The sequence below is a fragment of the Watersipora subatra genome, chromosome 8 (genome assembly GCF_963576615.1).
Source record: "Watersipora subatra chromosome 8, tzWatSuba1.1, whole genome shotgun sequence".
Classification (NCBI taxonomy): Eukaryota; Metazoa; Bryozoa; class Gymnolaemata; order Cheilostomatida; family Watersiporidae; genus Watersipora; species Watersipora subatra.
Window position 1 is genome coordinate 46,701,745 of NC_088715.1, and position 16,753 is coordinate 46,718,497.

Genomic DNA, 16,753 nt, shown 5'->3' on the forward strand with positions numbered 1-16,753 from the left:
ATAGATGCTCGCTACTTTACAGTTTCATTTTAGCTTGGTCTGATCATCTAGTCGTAATCTGATCATGTGACCCATACTTTCTGCCAAATGGCTGGAACAATTTCTGCAGCATTTTTCGACCATCACATGTGACCAACAAGCTCCTCATGTTTATCAGAGCACGATATGCACTTCTTCAAGCTAAGGTTAAAAAATCAAATAAATTTTTACGGTAGGTTTTGAGATGCCACTGCTTGAAGTGACAGCATTACAATGATGATGAAATGGACGCGTAAGGACAATAGACATGGTTTTATTGAATGCGTGAAGTATATTTGTGAAAATATTTCAACGAATGAGGTTGCGTGAAAGTGTAAACAGAAGCCATCGTTTTCAACTACGTCCCATTTGAGCCGTTTTGGAAAGGGGTTACAACCTACAGCTTTTTCGTGATATCTGCGATTAACTGTTCGTTTTTGAACTTTTAAGAGCTTGTAGTCACATTTCCGCATATTTTGCACCTACAACACAGCAGAATAAGACATCAGAAATCTTTTCATATCAAATAACTGTAATGTGAATTTTGTTGCAAGTCAACCTTTGAAGTTGAATTCACGTTTCGTGGCTTGTAACTTGCTGCTGTTGCATTCGTATTTTTTCATGTTTGAATATGTAAATTTAAAAATTGCAACAAGAGCGAGTGTGAGTTTTTATTCTCCTCCAAATTCTTTATCTATACTCGCTTAAAGATGGACTCGCACAATATTTCAGTAGATATCAGAAAATATCAGTATTTTTCTATTGTTTGACAAATTGATTCTATCAAATCTACAAAACTTGTTTCCTGTTAAAACTCTAACAGGAAACAAGATCAAGCTTAGATCAAGCTAAAGCGTGATTATGATGTCTATAGTTACAAGGAGATCGACAGAATAGAGACGCACTACACCGCAACTTGAACGCAATAGCTGATGTCAACTATAGCAAGGAAGGCAACTAGTGACATTTCGTTCATGTTTTTCTTCTGAGCATTTTAACCAAGATCAAGTTTTGTCAGTTTGGATCTTAAAACATCCTTCAGTCAGATCACCTCAAATATAAAAAATAATCGCAAACGATAAAAAATACTGATACTTTTTGGTAAAATCTACTAAAATTTTGCTCAAGTTCAAAGTTCATTCAAAGGAGGAGATGACAAAAACACCAAAGAGCTTTCAACTCTAAAAATGTACTGACTGCTGAACATGTGTCAGAATGTTTGGATATATTGTACAAATCCAACCACTCGGTAAACTATTGCAGTCGATATACAAGGTGACTGAGGTAGAGGAGGATACAGAACTGCTTAACTTTGTCAAATTCGAAACAAAGTATATCAGCTCATGCCTCTCCTTCATCAAAGAGAACCTTCTCACCCTTGAACCTCATTTAATGGCTGGAAAAACTGTCAAGGTCACTGGAGGGGGAGCCTTCAAGTACAAGGACCTGATAACTGAAACTCTCGGCTGCCAGTAAGTTTAATAATAGATAACGGAGCTGTCTGTGTAGGTATAACATTTTATTGGCATTGATCCGCATTAGAAAAGTGATTTTTTTTGTTACACGTGAGAAAAAAAGAGAAGGCGGATTTAAGGAATTATTTGGTGATTTGAACAAACGTGTTAAAAGTTAGTAATATAATAGTATTGCGGAAGAGTTGGGATAGTGAATTGTAGGCTGTAGTTACAGAAAGTTCATAAACTGAAACATGATGGTGGATGTAGTAGGTTGGTGCAATGGCATAGAAAACAGTGTTTGTCATATGTGTGGGAGGAGAAATACAAATATTCTGGCCATAGTTTATGCAGGATTTTGAAACCTGTAGCGCAAATATGAAAACGAGCAAGTCTGGGATAAGGCAATATGTTAAAAGATTCTGTGATATGATTGGTGGAAGTGCGGTGAGCTGGAATACATGATCTTTAGTACACCTAGTAAACAGGTTATTAGGTCTTTATTAAAACTACGTAATCTGACTGAGCAAACGAAATGTTATGCTAACTTACGTTTAACAACTGCAACTCGAACCTTCATTAACTCAACTTTTTAAATAAAAGTACAACAACGATAATAGTTACCATTATAATTTATTCTTTTGCTACCAAGTACATTTGTGGATACAAATATTCAGTAAGCCAAAGATTTGGCATTGGTACGTATAAGTCATCGTAACATTTGACCAAATTAAGTAGCATAAAATTGTGCATCATCTGATGCCATAAAAAGTCCACCGATGTCTCGCAAAATCAGTTTGGTACTTTTCTGTCCTCTTCGTACTATCTTTTAGAGCTATTGTTTCATACTGGTGTAAGCTATAGTAGAGTTGCCACTACAACTATAACTTATGGCAGTATTATTACTGTTAAATCAAATACTCACTGTCACTGCTACCATTACATCAGAAGTCCATTAATCTACAATCTGAGAAAGCTACGTAGATGTAATGCTTCTTATTATCTTGAAGAACAAATCGCTATAAAAATGTGCTTTCAAAAGCGAAACTGCATTTAACATGAGATGCAAACAATGGTTTCCATTGGCTCAACGCAAACTGATGATTGTTTCCTTTTGATTAAGCGGAGACACGATATTCTAAATATATAACTACTCACCAATCAAAAACATTTTGTACAAAGCTTGCAAAAGTTACTCCATTTCCGCAACATTTGGCTCTGATAAATGCGTATGATATGTTTTGATTTACAGGGTTAGCTTATATTCGAGTTCTTATAAATTATATGATATCGGGGCAGTTTTTCTAGGGTTGGCTTACATGAGACATAAGTTTATTTGCAGGGATATACAGGATATATACTAGCAGTAAGCCTGACCATCCCCACAATGTCTACATACCAGTATATAGATAAAGCAATTCATCTGTTTGCTGTCAGCAGTAATATGTTCAACCAGTTTTGTTGTTTATGGAGATTCACTGGCTGGATAACATGGTTATTACTGCATTCAAACACACTCTATTTCGCTGGTGATTATAACACTTATCAGTCCATAATCCCTGGACATAAACCACTAGCCCTTTATTTGGAATGGTGACTTCTTTTTAAGTATGCGCTGTACGTAAATTCATTCAACTTTGCTGAGCTGTTGCAGGTAGTTGCAGTGAGCCTCCATCCAGTCCAGCTATTATAGATAGCCTGTGATCAACGTATTATTGGTGCCATTGTTCCTCTTTTTCACGTTTGGTGTGTTTCTAATGCTAGATCCTAGTACTTCGTTGTTATCTCCTTTTTTATATTGGCTAGTTTTATGCTACAGCATTATAGTTAGTAATGCTATTATTATGTCATGCCAATTATATAATCTTAATATGTAAAGCTAATTATGTAATAAGTATTGTAATGTTGGTAATGCTAATACGTAATGGTAATTATGTAACAATTGTTGCAATGTTAGTAATGCTATTAATATGTAATGAAAGTTATTAATATGTAATGAATGATATTAATATGTATTGCTAATTATGTAATAATTATTGCAATGTCAGTAATGCTATTTGATGTAAATATTATCTTATTGAGATTTTGGTTCTTTAGAATAGACAAGGAAGATGAAATAGACTGTTTGGTGAGGGGCTGTAACTTCCTACTCAAGTCCATCAGCGATGAGTCATTCATCTACCAGGCAGAGCAGAAAGCTGGTCAGAGTCGGTTCAAGTTTCTACCAACTGATGCTGATATCTTTCCTTACCTCCTCGTCAACATTGGTTCAGGAGTCAGCATTCTCAAGGTCTAGTCTTTTAGTTTCTCATCACACGATCAACTCTCACACGATTAACTCGTTTCAACCCGTCATAAGATAGCTCATAATTGTTCATTCGGTGTACCTTTGTACCTATACAAAAACATTGATCATGGACCTCAGAGTTCACAGATCCATCCAAGATTTTGGCACAATAAATTTAGAATATTGAGTTATTATTTTGCCAGAAAAGAAACGAACTGGTTATTTTTCTTTTTACTCAGAGTTCAAAGGATAATATCACGATTTCCAAATGGTTTTGTTTTCGATTTAAGATCGATAAAAAGAAATTGTAGAAAGTGATCTGAACGTATTTCTGCTATCGTAATTATTCAAAATTGGGCCTCAGGCATTTCAGCCAACTATATTTTTTATACTAGCGAGTGGAGATTGCGTTTTGGTTAAAGAATAGAGAAAGCATAATATTATTATGCTTTATTATTTATCTTGAGGTGTTGACTGATGTTATAAAAAAGAATCAAGGAGATTGACCAACCAGAAGCTGAGATATAGCCAGCCAAACACAGGTCTACCAAAAAATATGTGTTTTGGTAATCCTCATATTAGCATCAATATATGATGTATGAAATCGAATTGTGTGCCATTGGTCAATTAAGCCAACTAATGCGCTCTCCTATCACTGCGTTTCCATGATTCGAATCATTCGCATCTTGCGGTTTTGGAGTTGTGCGCTAGTTGCGCATTAGGTGTTTCTATGGACTACTCTACGACATTCGCATGATGCGGATTGACTCAGGCGCTTTTTTAAAAAAGGTAAATAATTGTACGCAGGAAGTTATTAATAGTTAGCGGCGTTGTTTAGTTGCGCGTGACAACCATGCTTAGCTCAGTGGATACAGCGATACATTTTTTTTGTTGCATGGTTTTACTTACGCTATGTTTCGGAATCAGCATTGCCATCAGAAATAAGATAATATTGGCCCTAGCTTTTCCGTTATGGCAGCCGCAGCAACTCACTGTTCCAAGAAAAAGGAAAGCTCCGGACGAATGGATGAGCCTCCAATCAGTAAGTATGACAAAAATAAATCATTTACCTATTAACCATATAAATTATAGAATGGTTTCAGTAAGTATTTAATTTATCGTTTTAAAGTACATCTAAATAATATGTACCTTTTTTATGCTTTAGAGAACCGGTTCTTGGTACGAAAATGTCCTTTTAAGTCTAGACGACAAATGGATTGAGAATGTCAGACTCCCTCAGGAAGTTGTAGACAGACTGTGCGATGAGGTGCAAGATGACATGGCACCAACAATTGAATGTGTGAGAACGCCAATTCCACTGAAAAAAGGTACATGCTCAACTATATGTATCACATTCAGTCGTCTTCGTGTTGTCGCTTGAATAAATTTGATGATTTAATTTTAAAATCACTATTTTGCGAAACTAACATTACTGCAATCAGGTTAGCACACTTACAGTAATAAGCTTTGTTGTTATAACTAACATGTAAGCAGATAGATGATAACGATTGATCCTTGTCAAACCTTTGTAACAAATTATGCTTCACTAGATATTCAGTGTTGCAACAAGCAAAATGAAGCTATTTTAGGGCATCTCTTATTTTTATGTTGCAGAATATGGTCATGCGCATGTCTAAAAAGTTATGCAATTATATTTTGAAAATTATATCTTGTCCCGTCTTTGTTTATTTTACAGTTTGCATTGCTTTGTACAAGCTGGCATCTTGTGCAGAATATCGAGTGGTTGCAGAAGCTTTTGGAGTTAGTAAAGCTACCGTTCATCGATTTATGTACGGCTTCTGTGAAGCAATGGCCAAACGAAAGTCGCAATACATAAAATGGTATGAGCTCGAAGAAGCTTTACAACTAGCTCACCATAACAGGCTGAAGTATTGCTCCCCTCAAGCTATCGGAGCCATTGACGGGACCCACATTGCATTCACTCCTCCTTCTGACGGATACTCAGATTTCATATGCCGCAAACAGTATCCTTCCATAGTTTTGCAGGCTGTAGTTGACCCACACTTCAAATTTAGGAGTATCTACTGCAACACGCCTGGCTCAGCGCATGATGCGACTGTCTTCCACCGGTCACCTCTAGCAGGCTTTCTGGACGCTAGACTTCCAAAACATGACTTGATGATCAATGATGTTGCCGTGCCTTTGCACATTTTAGGTGATCCGGCTTACCCCATATCCGCACACATCATGAAAGTCTATCCGGGTAAAAATCTAACACCAGCGCAGGAAAGCTTTAACGTATACCTCAGCAGTACCCGCATGTCCGTCGAAATTGCATTTGGGAGATTGAAAAGCCGTTGGAGATGCTTGAGCAAGCGGTTGGATGTTGCATACACTGTAGTTCCACTGCTCATTACAACATGCTGCATGCTTCACAACATTTGTGAAAGTTTAAAAACTCCTGTACCTCCTGCAGCTCAGGAACTCTTTCAGCAGCCAGTTACAATCTCCGACTTAACTACGGACAAGGAAGCACAACCGATTTGCGAAGCAATAATGGACCATTTATCTGCCAACTATCCTTTGCGAAAATCTTTCCACCGCTAAGCCATATCTATGGAGCCTTATAATGCCCGGGTTTGCATCCCGAGTCGATAAACCGAGTTATCTTTGCAATATACTACTATTACGGTAGCATAACTGTAGATCTGGTTATATTAACAATGGTACTCCGACAGGCACCCGTTAGCAAATAGAAATTAAACTTTGTATGTAGTAACAATAAAACTATAATTTTGCCAACCGAGTTTTTCAACCCGATTGGCAAACCCGGGACACTCTGATTCGCCATATATCTGACGATTAGATTATGGCTAATTTATATCACTATAAATTAGTCGTAAATCTAATTCGCCATATATTATTACGGTAGCGTAACTGTAACAGTTATGCTACCGTAATAATAGTAAATTGCACCTCAATTTTACAACCTCACGTTTGTAAATATAACTCGGTTTATCAACTCGTGTTGCAAACCCGGGGCACTCTAATCCGTCAAACATATCTTTTAAATTCATTGTCAATCTAACATTATACTAAAGAGTGTGTTTTGTCTGTCTTAACAATTTTATAAATCTAGTCATTATGTTACTTCCCCCATTTATATTACTCACAATAACCTGTATCTTATAATCAATTCTTGGTTCACAATTTGACTGGTCAAATAAACCCTTGCGTAACTGTTACTTTATTTTGTTTCCAAGCTCATGCATATGTTTGAAATTCCGATTAACAGATCAATCCCTTACTATTGCACTTAAAAGACAAATCTATCAACGCGTTAATGTTGAAATTAATTTAATAGTATTGAAATGACAGTTGAATGCGGGTACCTTGCCAGTAAGATCGGATGATCACAAACTATGCACGAAGTCAGTTACTTTGTTACTGATTGTGGTTGCCATGCAACAAGCAAATGAACTGCAGTATCAGAAAGCTGCAAGGTGGGGTTTGCCGACTTTCAATAGTTGAGTGATATTTGTAGGAAATAATAAAATATATTAAAGAAAAGTAATATGAACGACGATAATAATATGAATAATATTTAATAACAATAATGCCTGAAGACTAGATTAAGCTTGATTAACTTATTAATTAATCTAACAAATCATCAAGGGTAGATCTTGACTCCAAAAGAGCTGCAGAAATTGATTGAGCAAAAGATAGCGATAGGGGGTGAAAGGGTGACTGCACGGGGTGGTGAGCAGGTGGTTGCACGGGGTGGTGAGCAGGTGGTTGCACGGGGTGGTGAGCATGTGGTTGCACGGGGTGGTGAGCATGTGGTTGCACGGGGTGGTGAGCAGGTGGTTGCACGGGGTGGTGAGCATGTGGTTGCACGGGGTGGTGAGCAGGTGGTTGCAGAGGGTGATTGCAAAGGCGACTGAGCAGGTGGTTGCAGAGACTGGTAAGAGGGTGTTTGTGAAGGTGGTTGTGTGGATAGTTGTGAAGGTTGTTGAGTGGATAGTTGCGAAGGAGGGTAAGAGGGTGATTGCAAAGGGGGTTGAGCGGGTGACTGAGAATGGTGGTACGCGGGTGATTGAGAATGGTGGTACGCGGGTGATTGAGAAGGGTGGTACGCGGGTGATTGAGAAGGGTGGTGAGCTGGTGTTCGATAGTATTGGCTTTGTAGCAAAGCATTGGTGAAAGCTGAAGTTACATCTTTCATTATGGATTTAAAACCACTCAACACATGGTCATTGCTTTTCTCCAGCAATCTTCCCATCTTCTCATATACTTCATCAGAGGCTTCGGCCCTTCGTTTGCGAGAGAAGCCGCTTCTAGGAATGGTTCGAGAAGATGTTGAAGGAGAAGATGCAGTAGAAGCAGATGCAGTAGAAGCAGATGCAGTAGAAGCAGATGCAGAGGAAGCAGATACAGAGCAAGCAGATGCAGAAGCAGGTGAACAAAAAGAAGATATAGAAGAAAAAGAAGATGCAGTCGTTAATGTGGTCGTTGATGTAGTCGTAGATGTGGTCATAGATGTGGTCAAAGCTCTCCTCCTGTAGAATAAAACAAAGACAAGATGGTTATGTAATGTATTTAAAGAAAGAACATCAAGTTCGACTTATTTATAATATAGCCTGGCTATGACAGTGTATTTTTTTAATTAAAACAAAGTTTTAAAGTTTGCGCAGAGCCATAAACATGTTGAGCTTCCTATAAACTTCACATCTCCATAGATACCTTCGGCTCTCTGAAGTTCATCTGCATCGATCGCTGCAAGTCCAGGATTAACATCATTAGCGATTGGTCGATGATCAAGAAGTCGCTGCATGTTTTCATAAAACCGCCAGCTTGACGGTGGAGCTCCTGAATAACAAGCAAATAGATAGCTATACAATCCAGATGTATTTTGGCACTTCAAACATTTACATTAAGTTTCTAACAAAACGTTATATGTAATATAATATAATAATATAATGTAATATGTGTGGTTCTTCCAGACTGGAAGGAAGGCTGAGGAAATTACATACATGCATCGTAAAATTAAGAGGATCAGTTTTAAATCAACGAAATTTAAAAATATATAGATAACCTTTCAGAAGTTCATCTGAGATTATTTTAGGCAATTTCCAGCTTCATTTTAAAAAATCACTCTGATTCATTTATTGTTTTTCTTTCAACAATTCCTACAGGTCTGCTATGTAGATAGGCTAATCTAACCCATCTCGTATGCTATAACATCATTTTTCAGCTTAGATGTTGATATGCATGTATGTTAAATCGTGAACGTAAAAAAATGACAAATTTCTGTTTAAAAACGACGATAATTATACTAGATCGACTAATTCAAATCAACTATTTTTTACATTTTTCATACTTCACCACATAACTTACCAGATTTAGAACACTCTCTCTTTTCCTCCAAATAGCGTTTCTTTAGGGCTTTCCATTTATTTCTAATTTGTTCGAAGCTTCTGCTGCCCTCCAGCTGATCTGCTAAACTTTTAAAAATTTCTTGGTTTCTTTGCACCTTTCCATCGATCGTTTTTGCACGTTGTTTTCTTCAATTAGCAATAACATATTATATATTTCTTCGTCGCTAAACGGTTTGTTTGGCATCATTTAATGATGAAATAATATTACCAGTTAAAAACGCTTGAAGCTGGCCGGCCAAGTACGAGCAGAAGTACTGAAAATGTTTAAAACTGAATAGCTGGTGCGGTACGTTAATGCGCTTCATTTGGATCATGCGCATCGGTACTGTTTCCATGATTCGCAAGCATGATGGATTCGATAAAGTTTTGCGGATCACAAAACTCGCTTAGCTTGCGGATTATGAGGAAATTATACCGTTTCCATGACGCGGATAACTTGCGGATTGGCTCAAATTTGCGAATTATGCGGGGCATGGAAACGCAGTGTATAACAATCACGGCATTTTAATTGGTTTAATTCCTGGAAGTATAGAACAATCAAATTGGGCCTAACAATAATTGCTCTGAGAATTCCGAACCAGTCCCTCTGACAAGTAGATTAGTTTTAGCCTGAAATAATTACACGCATCTATTATTCCGCAATATTTCGCTATCTTGCTAGTTCAGCTCAGTTTTGTTGTTCTCCCACTTGGCTTCCCTATTCAGACTCATCTTTAGCGCTGTTCAGATTTTCTTTATCTATAGATAATAAATGGAATCAATTAAATCAATCTCGGTTATCATTTGGAATTTTCAAATTATATTAGTTACATCATTTATTCTATACACAGTTATATTATTATTTTGTATAATATGCATTATGATTATTATGTTAATCATAAAAAATAATCATAGATAAGATAATAGATGAATATAAGAATCAAATCAAAAGTTATCGTTTTCTTTTCTTACAGCAAGAGCAGCACGGTCAAGTTATTCTTTTCAAAATTATGGCTGTAGTGAACTTACAGTCGGTTAATAGTGACGATAATCATGAAAATCAACTGAATGCCGCAGTAGGTACAAAGTAGAAAAACGATGAAGGAATAAAAATTCACATTCCCATTTCTTATTCTAAACAAACTGCAATTCACGGATATAGTATAATGTAGACTATACACGCGCCATTCGTTGAACAGAGGATTTTCGGAGCATATCCGTGAAGACTGAGTTAAAATTTGAGGTACAATAGTCAAAATCTACTCTTATGTTTTGAAAAATCATGGCAAGGGATTGTTGGCAACTGCCTTTACCACACAATGTTTGCTTGGTTTTCCTGAGAAACCAGAACTAGTTTTTTAAATTCTTTACTATCGCGAGAAGCGTTTCACATCTCGTGGCCTAAAGCAATCAGTATACGTAATGACGGTAAGGGTGCGCAACTCCGGCACATGAACAATAAGTCGATTTCATACGTCACAATTCTCAGGATTTTCGATGGGTTTTTTCTCTGATTCGTTATTAGGTAGACCTGTGTTTGGCTGGCTATATCTCAGCTTCTGGTGGGTTAATCTCCTCGATTCTTTTTTATAACATCAATCAACACCTCAAGATAAATAATAAAGCATAATAATATTATGCTTTCTCTATTATTTAAGTAGGTGATATATTAGCTGTTGTGATAAATAACTAGCTGTTGTGAATCGTATAGCATTTTGGAAGGTAACAATTAAGCTCATTTTAGTATGTGTACAAAAAGTCATTAAAAAGTTCAAAACTACATGTAGTTAAAGTAGAAAAAACGAACTAACTGTTAATTCAGTTGTTCCTTATGATGAAAACTTCAAAACTTGCAGACTCTCAAGTGATCCTCACAAACTAGCTAATGAACATTGTTTGAAGATAGACTGCTTATATTAGCTGAAGTGATAAATAATCTCACAGCTTTTGATGAAAAGCTTAGCTTGTTAGTTTAAGAAGAGATAATACTATTGCTTGTAGCAAATCTATCTGAAACACATATAAGTAACTGCATATGGTGATGTTCTGCCCTCTTTTCACCTCTGGGCTCCTTATACATGTACATGATTTAGCCTCCGCCCTTTCAAACGCGACTGGTCGCGCGGACATGACTCGGCTTTAGAAACGTAAGCGATAATCTGTCTGGCTTTGGTGGAGCAAAGTCTAGCCTTCATAGCCGAGCTGACTTTGAGCTGAGATATGTAGACTCAGCTGTGTTGACTTTGGTCCTGTCAGCTTTGCTGACTATAGCCATGGCAATTGTCCCCAGTCGATTGACTAGTTTCCAATCGCTTGGCTGATCATGTATGCAACTAGTTGTTGATCTCTTTGTCGGAACACTCGTTGCGAATGTTCTGAGGAATTACACTACACATTGACTGCTCTGCAGAATTTTTGTCGATTCCAAAGGACTTTGGATTGAAGCTTTATGACTATGACAAGAACTTTAGCTTTTACAGCAGAAATACCAGAGTGTGAGTCGGCAAAATTTAGGCATTAATTAATTTGGTCAGAACGAGCAAAATTCCGTAGTAAAATAGTAAGGTTCGGAGGGTTACGCTCAAACAGAAAGTCCTTGAAGATATCTAAAGGTTAAATGTAGGGCAGAAAATAAATGTGTTGCAAAGAAACAAAAGCTCGAAAGTGGAGAGGCTACTCATGATAAAAAAGACATGTCCGTAACTCCATCTCTACATAAACTTAGCCATAATTTGAGCCCTGCATCGACAAGGCTGCACTTTCCGTCATCTACTCTAGCATAAAGGCGGAATAATAATATACCTGTCTTTATTGATTAGGACTTTGTTAGTTTAGTTTCTTACATATAGTTCAGTTATGTTAGATAATGTTCGATAACGCGATGGTTTTTATATTGTATGTCATTATAATCTTCATTCTTGTTATTATAACTGTGGAATGAGTTAAACATTACACTATGTATTCTTGTAAAAATACTAGATGAATGCAATGAATAAAATAATTACCCAATGAATTTGAGTAACTTAAGCTAGTAACTTAAGCTAGTAACTTAAGCTAGTCTAAATCTTTACTATGTTATGAGTCGTGTCTGAAGCTAGCCTAATAACCGATACACATAATGATCTCTCATGCAATCATGATTTTCAAGCATGCTAGTAATAACCACTGATATTTGCCCAAGCGCTTTAACCATGAGGATTTTAATCGATGTGTGAGTATGACTACAACTATTCCTTTGTATAGCGATGTAGCCGCCTGGCCTGATGACTTAGCTCATCTGTCGGCAGACTTAGAGGTTTAAAGTTTAAATCCAGTATGAACTGGATTTTTGTTATTTAAACTCTATCGCCATAACTGGACATACAGATGACAGACAGACAAACACTGAGCTATACATGTGTAGACTATCAAGGTGGTTCTGACAAGTGATACACATATCGAACAGGTTACTGCTGTAAAGTGATATCTAGCTAGTAATTTGAGCTTGTTGGAGGAGTGACATGATTTCAGGTTTTGTAGTTCAATTGTATGCTGGCAGTCCTTTGCGCTGTGAGATATATTCATGTGTAGTAAGTATGTGTACAATTATTCCATGATGCAACAAGATAGTGGAGTGGTACAGATAGTAACCTGCTTTGCTTGGAAGCCTAATATCTGTATTTGATTCCAACATGGGGCAGGCTTTTTTAATGTTTTAAGCTTGGCTTCAGTTGGTTCGGCATGGCTCATATAGTGAAGATTTTTACATCGTAATATCAAAGTTTTTGACATCATGATTCCTGTTGTCTCTAGTCTGTGATGCCAACTATTGTACCATAAGCTTGTTCATCTATCACAGGTGGAATCTGAGACCAAGTATTCCAGGGTCGGAGGAACATGTATGGGAGGAGGAACCTTTTGGGGTCTCGGCACCCGTCTCACCGGTGTCAGTTCTTTTGATGAACTCATCAATCTCGCCTCTACCGGAAACAATAAGAATGTAAGGGCCGTGGCTCAGCCTAGTTCCACTGTAGGCTTATAGTCCGTTACACCATGATTAGAGTATTGCTCGCCGAATAGTAGCACTTGGCAAAGGTTGATTTCTTTTATAGAAAAGTTTGATGTGCTTGTCATTCTCGTGTTTAGTTCGGTTTGTCATAATTTAATAGCTCTATGTAAAGTGAGTAACAAAAACTTCTGTCTGTTAAATAAAATGATGAAGCGAATTGACAGCTTTTAATCAGCGCTGATTTTGGTAGAAATAAAGTCTCCATACTATTGGTCATTTTCTATTGTCCACAGTTTTTGAAATCGCAATATTTTGTTGTAACTAAACATCTTGTCTCAAAGCATGTCTTATCTCATTACTATTTATGTTCGTTGTTTGAATTGCAGGTAGATTTGTTGGTCAAGGACATATATGGAGGTGAAGGGGCAGCATCTCTAGGACTATCTAATGATGTACTTGCTTGTAGCTTTGGCAAAGTGACAAAGCCTGCAGGTAGTGAATGTATTATTCGTAATTGAATGTAGTTGTTGCTGGTAACTGATACAGTTAAAGTATTAGCTTTCAGTTTTGAATACTGCTGACAAATATAATGAATATTAAGGTTGTATACAGGAAACCTAGATTCATGCCAGCCTAGGATTTGGTCTTGTTAGATTTTAGGCACTTTACGATTGCCACCAACTTCTCTCAGTTTGCAAATAAGTGGTTATAGCTTTTGTGAAGTATGTTTACGATATATATATATATACATACAGCACAATACAAAACTGTAAAGTCGCAGGCATAGCTGCTGTAATGTTTATAGGAAGGCGTTTTCTTTATATGTAGCTTTCTTCTGTTATGCTCCATCCTTTTTACGTCCGACTTGGCTGGCTAATATACAGCTGGCTGCATATCCTGAGGGTGTGTTCATTAGGCTATGCTTGGCTGGCTAACATCCATTGTGATATGACAGCTTCCACCAAAACTTACTTTATGTTTGCTCTATCATCAGTCACATTATTACATTCTTGCTGTAATAGCTTTATGGAATTTGGTCATACATAGCAGTTCTCGATGATAGAGATGATAGCCTCTCATATTTTATTAATTCTGTGATGGTATTTTGGAAAATCTCATTTCAATCTTTGTAGTTTGTCAACCACCTGTTGTGCTTGTCATCCACCTGTTGTGCCTGTCATCGACTTTGTGTGACTCTTATCGCTGCGTTTTCAATTACTTTTTTTCTCGTCGATAACTTTTAGCATCTGTCAATAACCTCTAGCTACCTGTGTCTATCACTTTGTGAAATCTACCATATCTTAAGTCTAAGCATCCACATCGAAGCATTTTAAGTCACTTGTGAAGTATTCCATTGAGAGAAGCTGTATCTTTCACCAACCAGCGTATTTGTAAAGTGGAGTTTACCACTTGCAGAGGTTGACTACAGTCCAGCAGACATGGCCCAGAGCCTTCTATTCTGCATCAGCTATGATATTGCACAAATAGCCTGCCTTCAGGCTGAAGTTCACAGTATTCAGAGAATGTATTTTGGAGGCTTTTTCATTCGAGGTCATTCACTGACTATGGATGCAATATCCTACGCTATAAACTATTGGGCGAAGGTAAGTGGCCACTGAGCAAAGGTAAATGCTAGGTGAAGCCAAGTACAAGGTGAACGGAAAAATTATTTTGGAATCAGTACAGTGTCTTGTATTTTAAAGATGAAATTACACAAAACCTAAGTAGATTCTATCAGGAAGCATCGGTATTTTTCTATAAATTTGTGATTGTTTGAGGTGATCTGACGGCCAAGGTGTTTCAAGATTAAAAACAGACGAAACTTTAAAGCTAGAGTCGCAGCTTTGCGTGTCTCTATTCTGTCCATATTTTTACAGAAGTCATAATCGCGCCTTTGTTTGAATCTGAGCGTTTTAACTGCAATATGCTAACCTGAGGTTATGTTACGTGATAATGTGGTAACCTGTTGCTTCGATATTCTCGATTTTAATCTTCAAACATCTGGGCAGTCAGATCACATCAAACATAAAAACAATCACAAATGATAGAAACATGTCGATATTTCAGATAAATTCTACTACTATTTTCTGTGAGTTCAGATTTAAACTTGTGGAGTTTCATGGTCATCGTATCAACATGCGTAATAATTCAGTTTATTTATTTATCTGTTGTTAACCGGTTATATGTAAACTCAACTGTCAAATGTCTCTGTGAAGGCTTCGTGTAAAGGGTAGACAACCCTACTTATTTTTTTGAGTAGAAGTAGGTCAGCAGATTAATCTAGTAACATCTTCAACTTTTAACGATCATATTTCTTATATGACCAGCGTGCAGATAGCATAATCATCGTTGATGAAGATGCTTGTAACTGATTATAGAGGCATTCACATGCCAACTGTCAGCAAGGCCTCTGCAACTCGATACTCATACAGTAGATTTGTTCCCACATCGCTAAAAATATGTTCAGTTTCTTTCAAATCGTTGGTGTTCAAATGCTTGTACATGGGAATCTCTTATGCTTAGGTAATCAAAATATAACCCTACTCGCTATGAAAACCAAAATTGGATGTCAACCTTATGGATATCTTACGCATCCCAAAATTAAGACCTTCCTTTTACCACTTTTCTCATCATTTCATTTCAGCTATGTCTCCTTTGCTGCTTAAGAATAATGCTATAATAATGCTATGCTCTGTATTTTAGGGCAAAGTTAAGGCCATGTTCTTGAGACATGAAGGGTATCTGGGAGCTATAGGAGCCTATCTCAAGGGAGCTGACGAAGAAGATATAGTCAGTTATTCTTGGGGCGAAAGTTACCCAGCCAGCTCAGGTCTTCTCAGTCCTCGCGCTACATGTACTAATTCAGTAGGTGTTTATCAGTCCTCAGGCTATGTACTAATAGCTGTTTGGAGTCAGTCAGGTATTTTGTTTATTTTTTTAGGTAGCTAATCTAGTGAGGCAGGTGGAATTAGTTTTTTTGGGCACTCAATATGAACGAAGTAGGTAAGAGGTTGGATTGATCTTCCAGTCATTGGTGAGCTCTAGTACTACAGTAATAGGGATATAGTTAAACCCCTAGTATAAACTTAATCTGTTATATTGCTCTACTTCGTGTATCAAAATTGTCTTATGTTGAAGCAACCATTCTTATTATAATACATTGTGTTCCATTTAATTAGTTGTCGAGTTAAAAACATGCTGGTAGAAACTTCATGTAATTAACATAGTATTAAAGCTAGGACAAAACTAGGCAAAAAGAAAATTGTAGAAAAATTTATATTAAATAATTATTATTATTCATAGTTATTTATAATTAATAAAAAGAGGTTTTTATTGTCACTTCTCCTCAAGATAAAGGCAGTATTCTTATTAGTGGAGGAGATGAACAGCGCACAAGTAGTGACACGCTTACAGAGTAGTCTAAATTGTACTGCATACTCCTTTTTAAGCAACATAACTTGTTATACGTATGCTTTTGTTTTCATACCAATTGTTTATATTATTTCATCTTTGATTATTATGACAGCTTCTTCACTTTCACCAGTGTTAGGCTTTCTTTTCTTCTTATCATTTTCCTGAAACTAATAAATGGTTTCAGAGATGTTTTTAAATAATTCGCTGCAAGATG

General features: G+C 36.9%; 2 protein-coding genes across 2 annotated transcripts in view; both read left to right on the forward strand.

The window, feature by feature from the left end:
- LOC137401502 (4'-phosphopantetheine phosphatase-like) overlaps positions 1–16,753 on the forward strand; it is a 35,168-nt gene that overhangs the window by 1,748 nt on the left and 16,667 nt on the right. Inside the window, exons 3-8 of the mRNA XM_068087883.1 lie at positions 1,282–1,490; positions 3,570–3,762; positions 12,976–13,116; positions 13,512–13,617; positions 14,542–14,729; positions 15,829–15,990. Of these exons, the coding sequence (XP_067943984.1) occupies positions 1,282–1,490; positions 3,570–3,762; positions 12,976–13,116; positions 13,512–13,617; positions 14,542–14,729; positions 15,829–15,990 (999 nt within the window). The remainder of the gene's footprint in view (positions 1–1,281; positions 1,491–3,569; positions 3,763–12,975; positions 13,117–13,511; positions 13,618–14,541; positions 14,730–15,828; positions 15,991–16,753) is intronic.
- Positions 4,732–6,327, forward strand: LOC137401869 (uncharacterized). Its single transcript, XM_068088343.1, has 3 exons — positions 4,732–4,801; positions 4,965–5,087; positions 5,456–6,327. Exons 1-3 carry the CDS (start codon positions 4,732–4,734, stop codon positions 6,325–6,327), a joined length of 1,065 nt encoding a protein of 354 aa, XP_067944444.1.

Bases quoted from the DNA above. Each gene is read 5' to 3' on its own strand.
- LOC137401869 (XM_068088343.1), top strand. From the start codon at position 4,732: ATGGCAGCCGCAGCAACTCACTGTTCCAAGAAAAAGGAAAGCTCCGGA. The intron at 4,802-4,964 runs GTAAGTATGACA...TTTTAAGTCTAG, and splicing joins AATGGATGAGCCTCCAATCA to ACGACAAATGGATTGAGAAT. The intron at 5,088-5,455 runs GTACATGCTCAA...TTTATTTTACAG, and splicing joins GCCAATTCCACTGAAAAAAG to TTTGCATTGCTTTGTACAAG.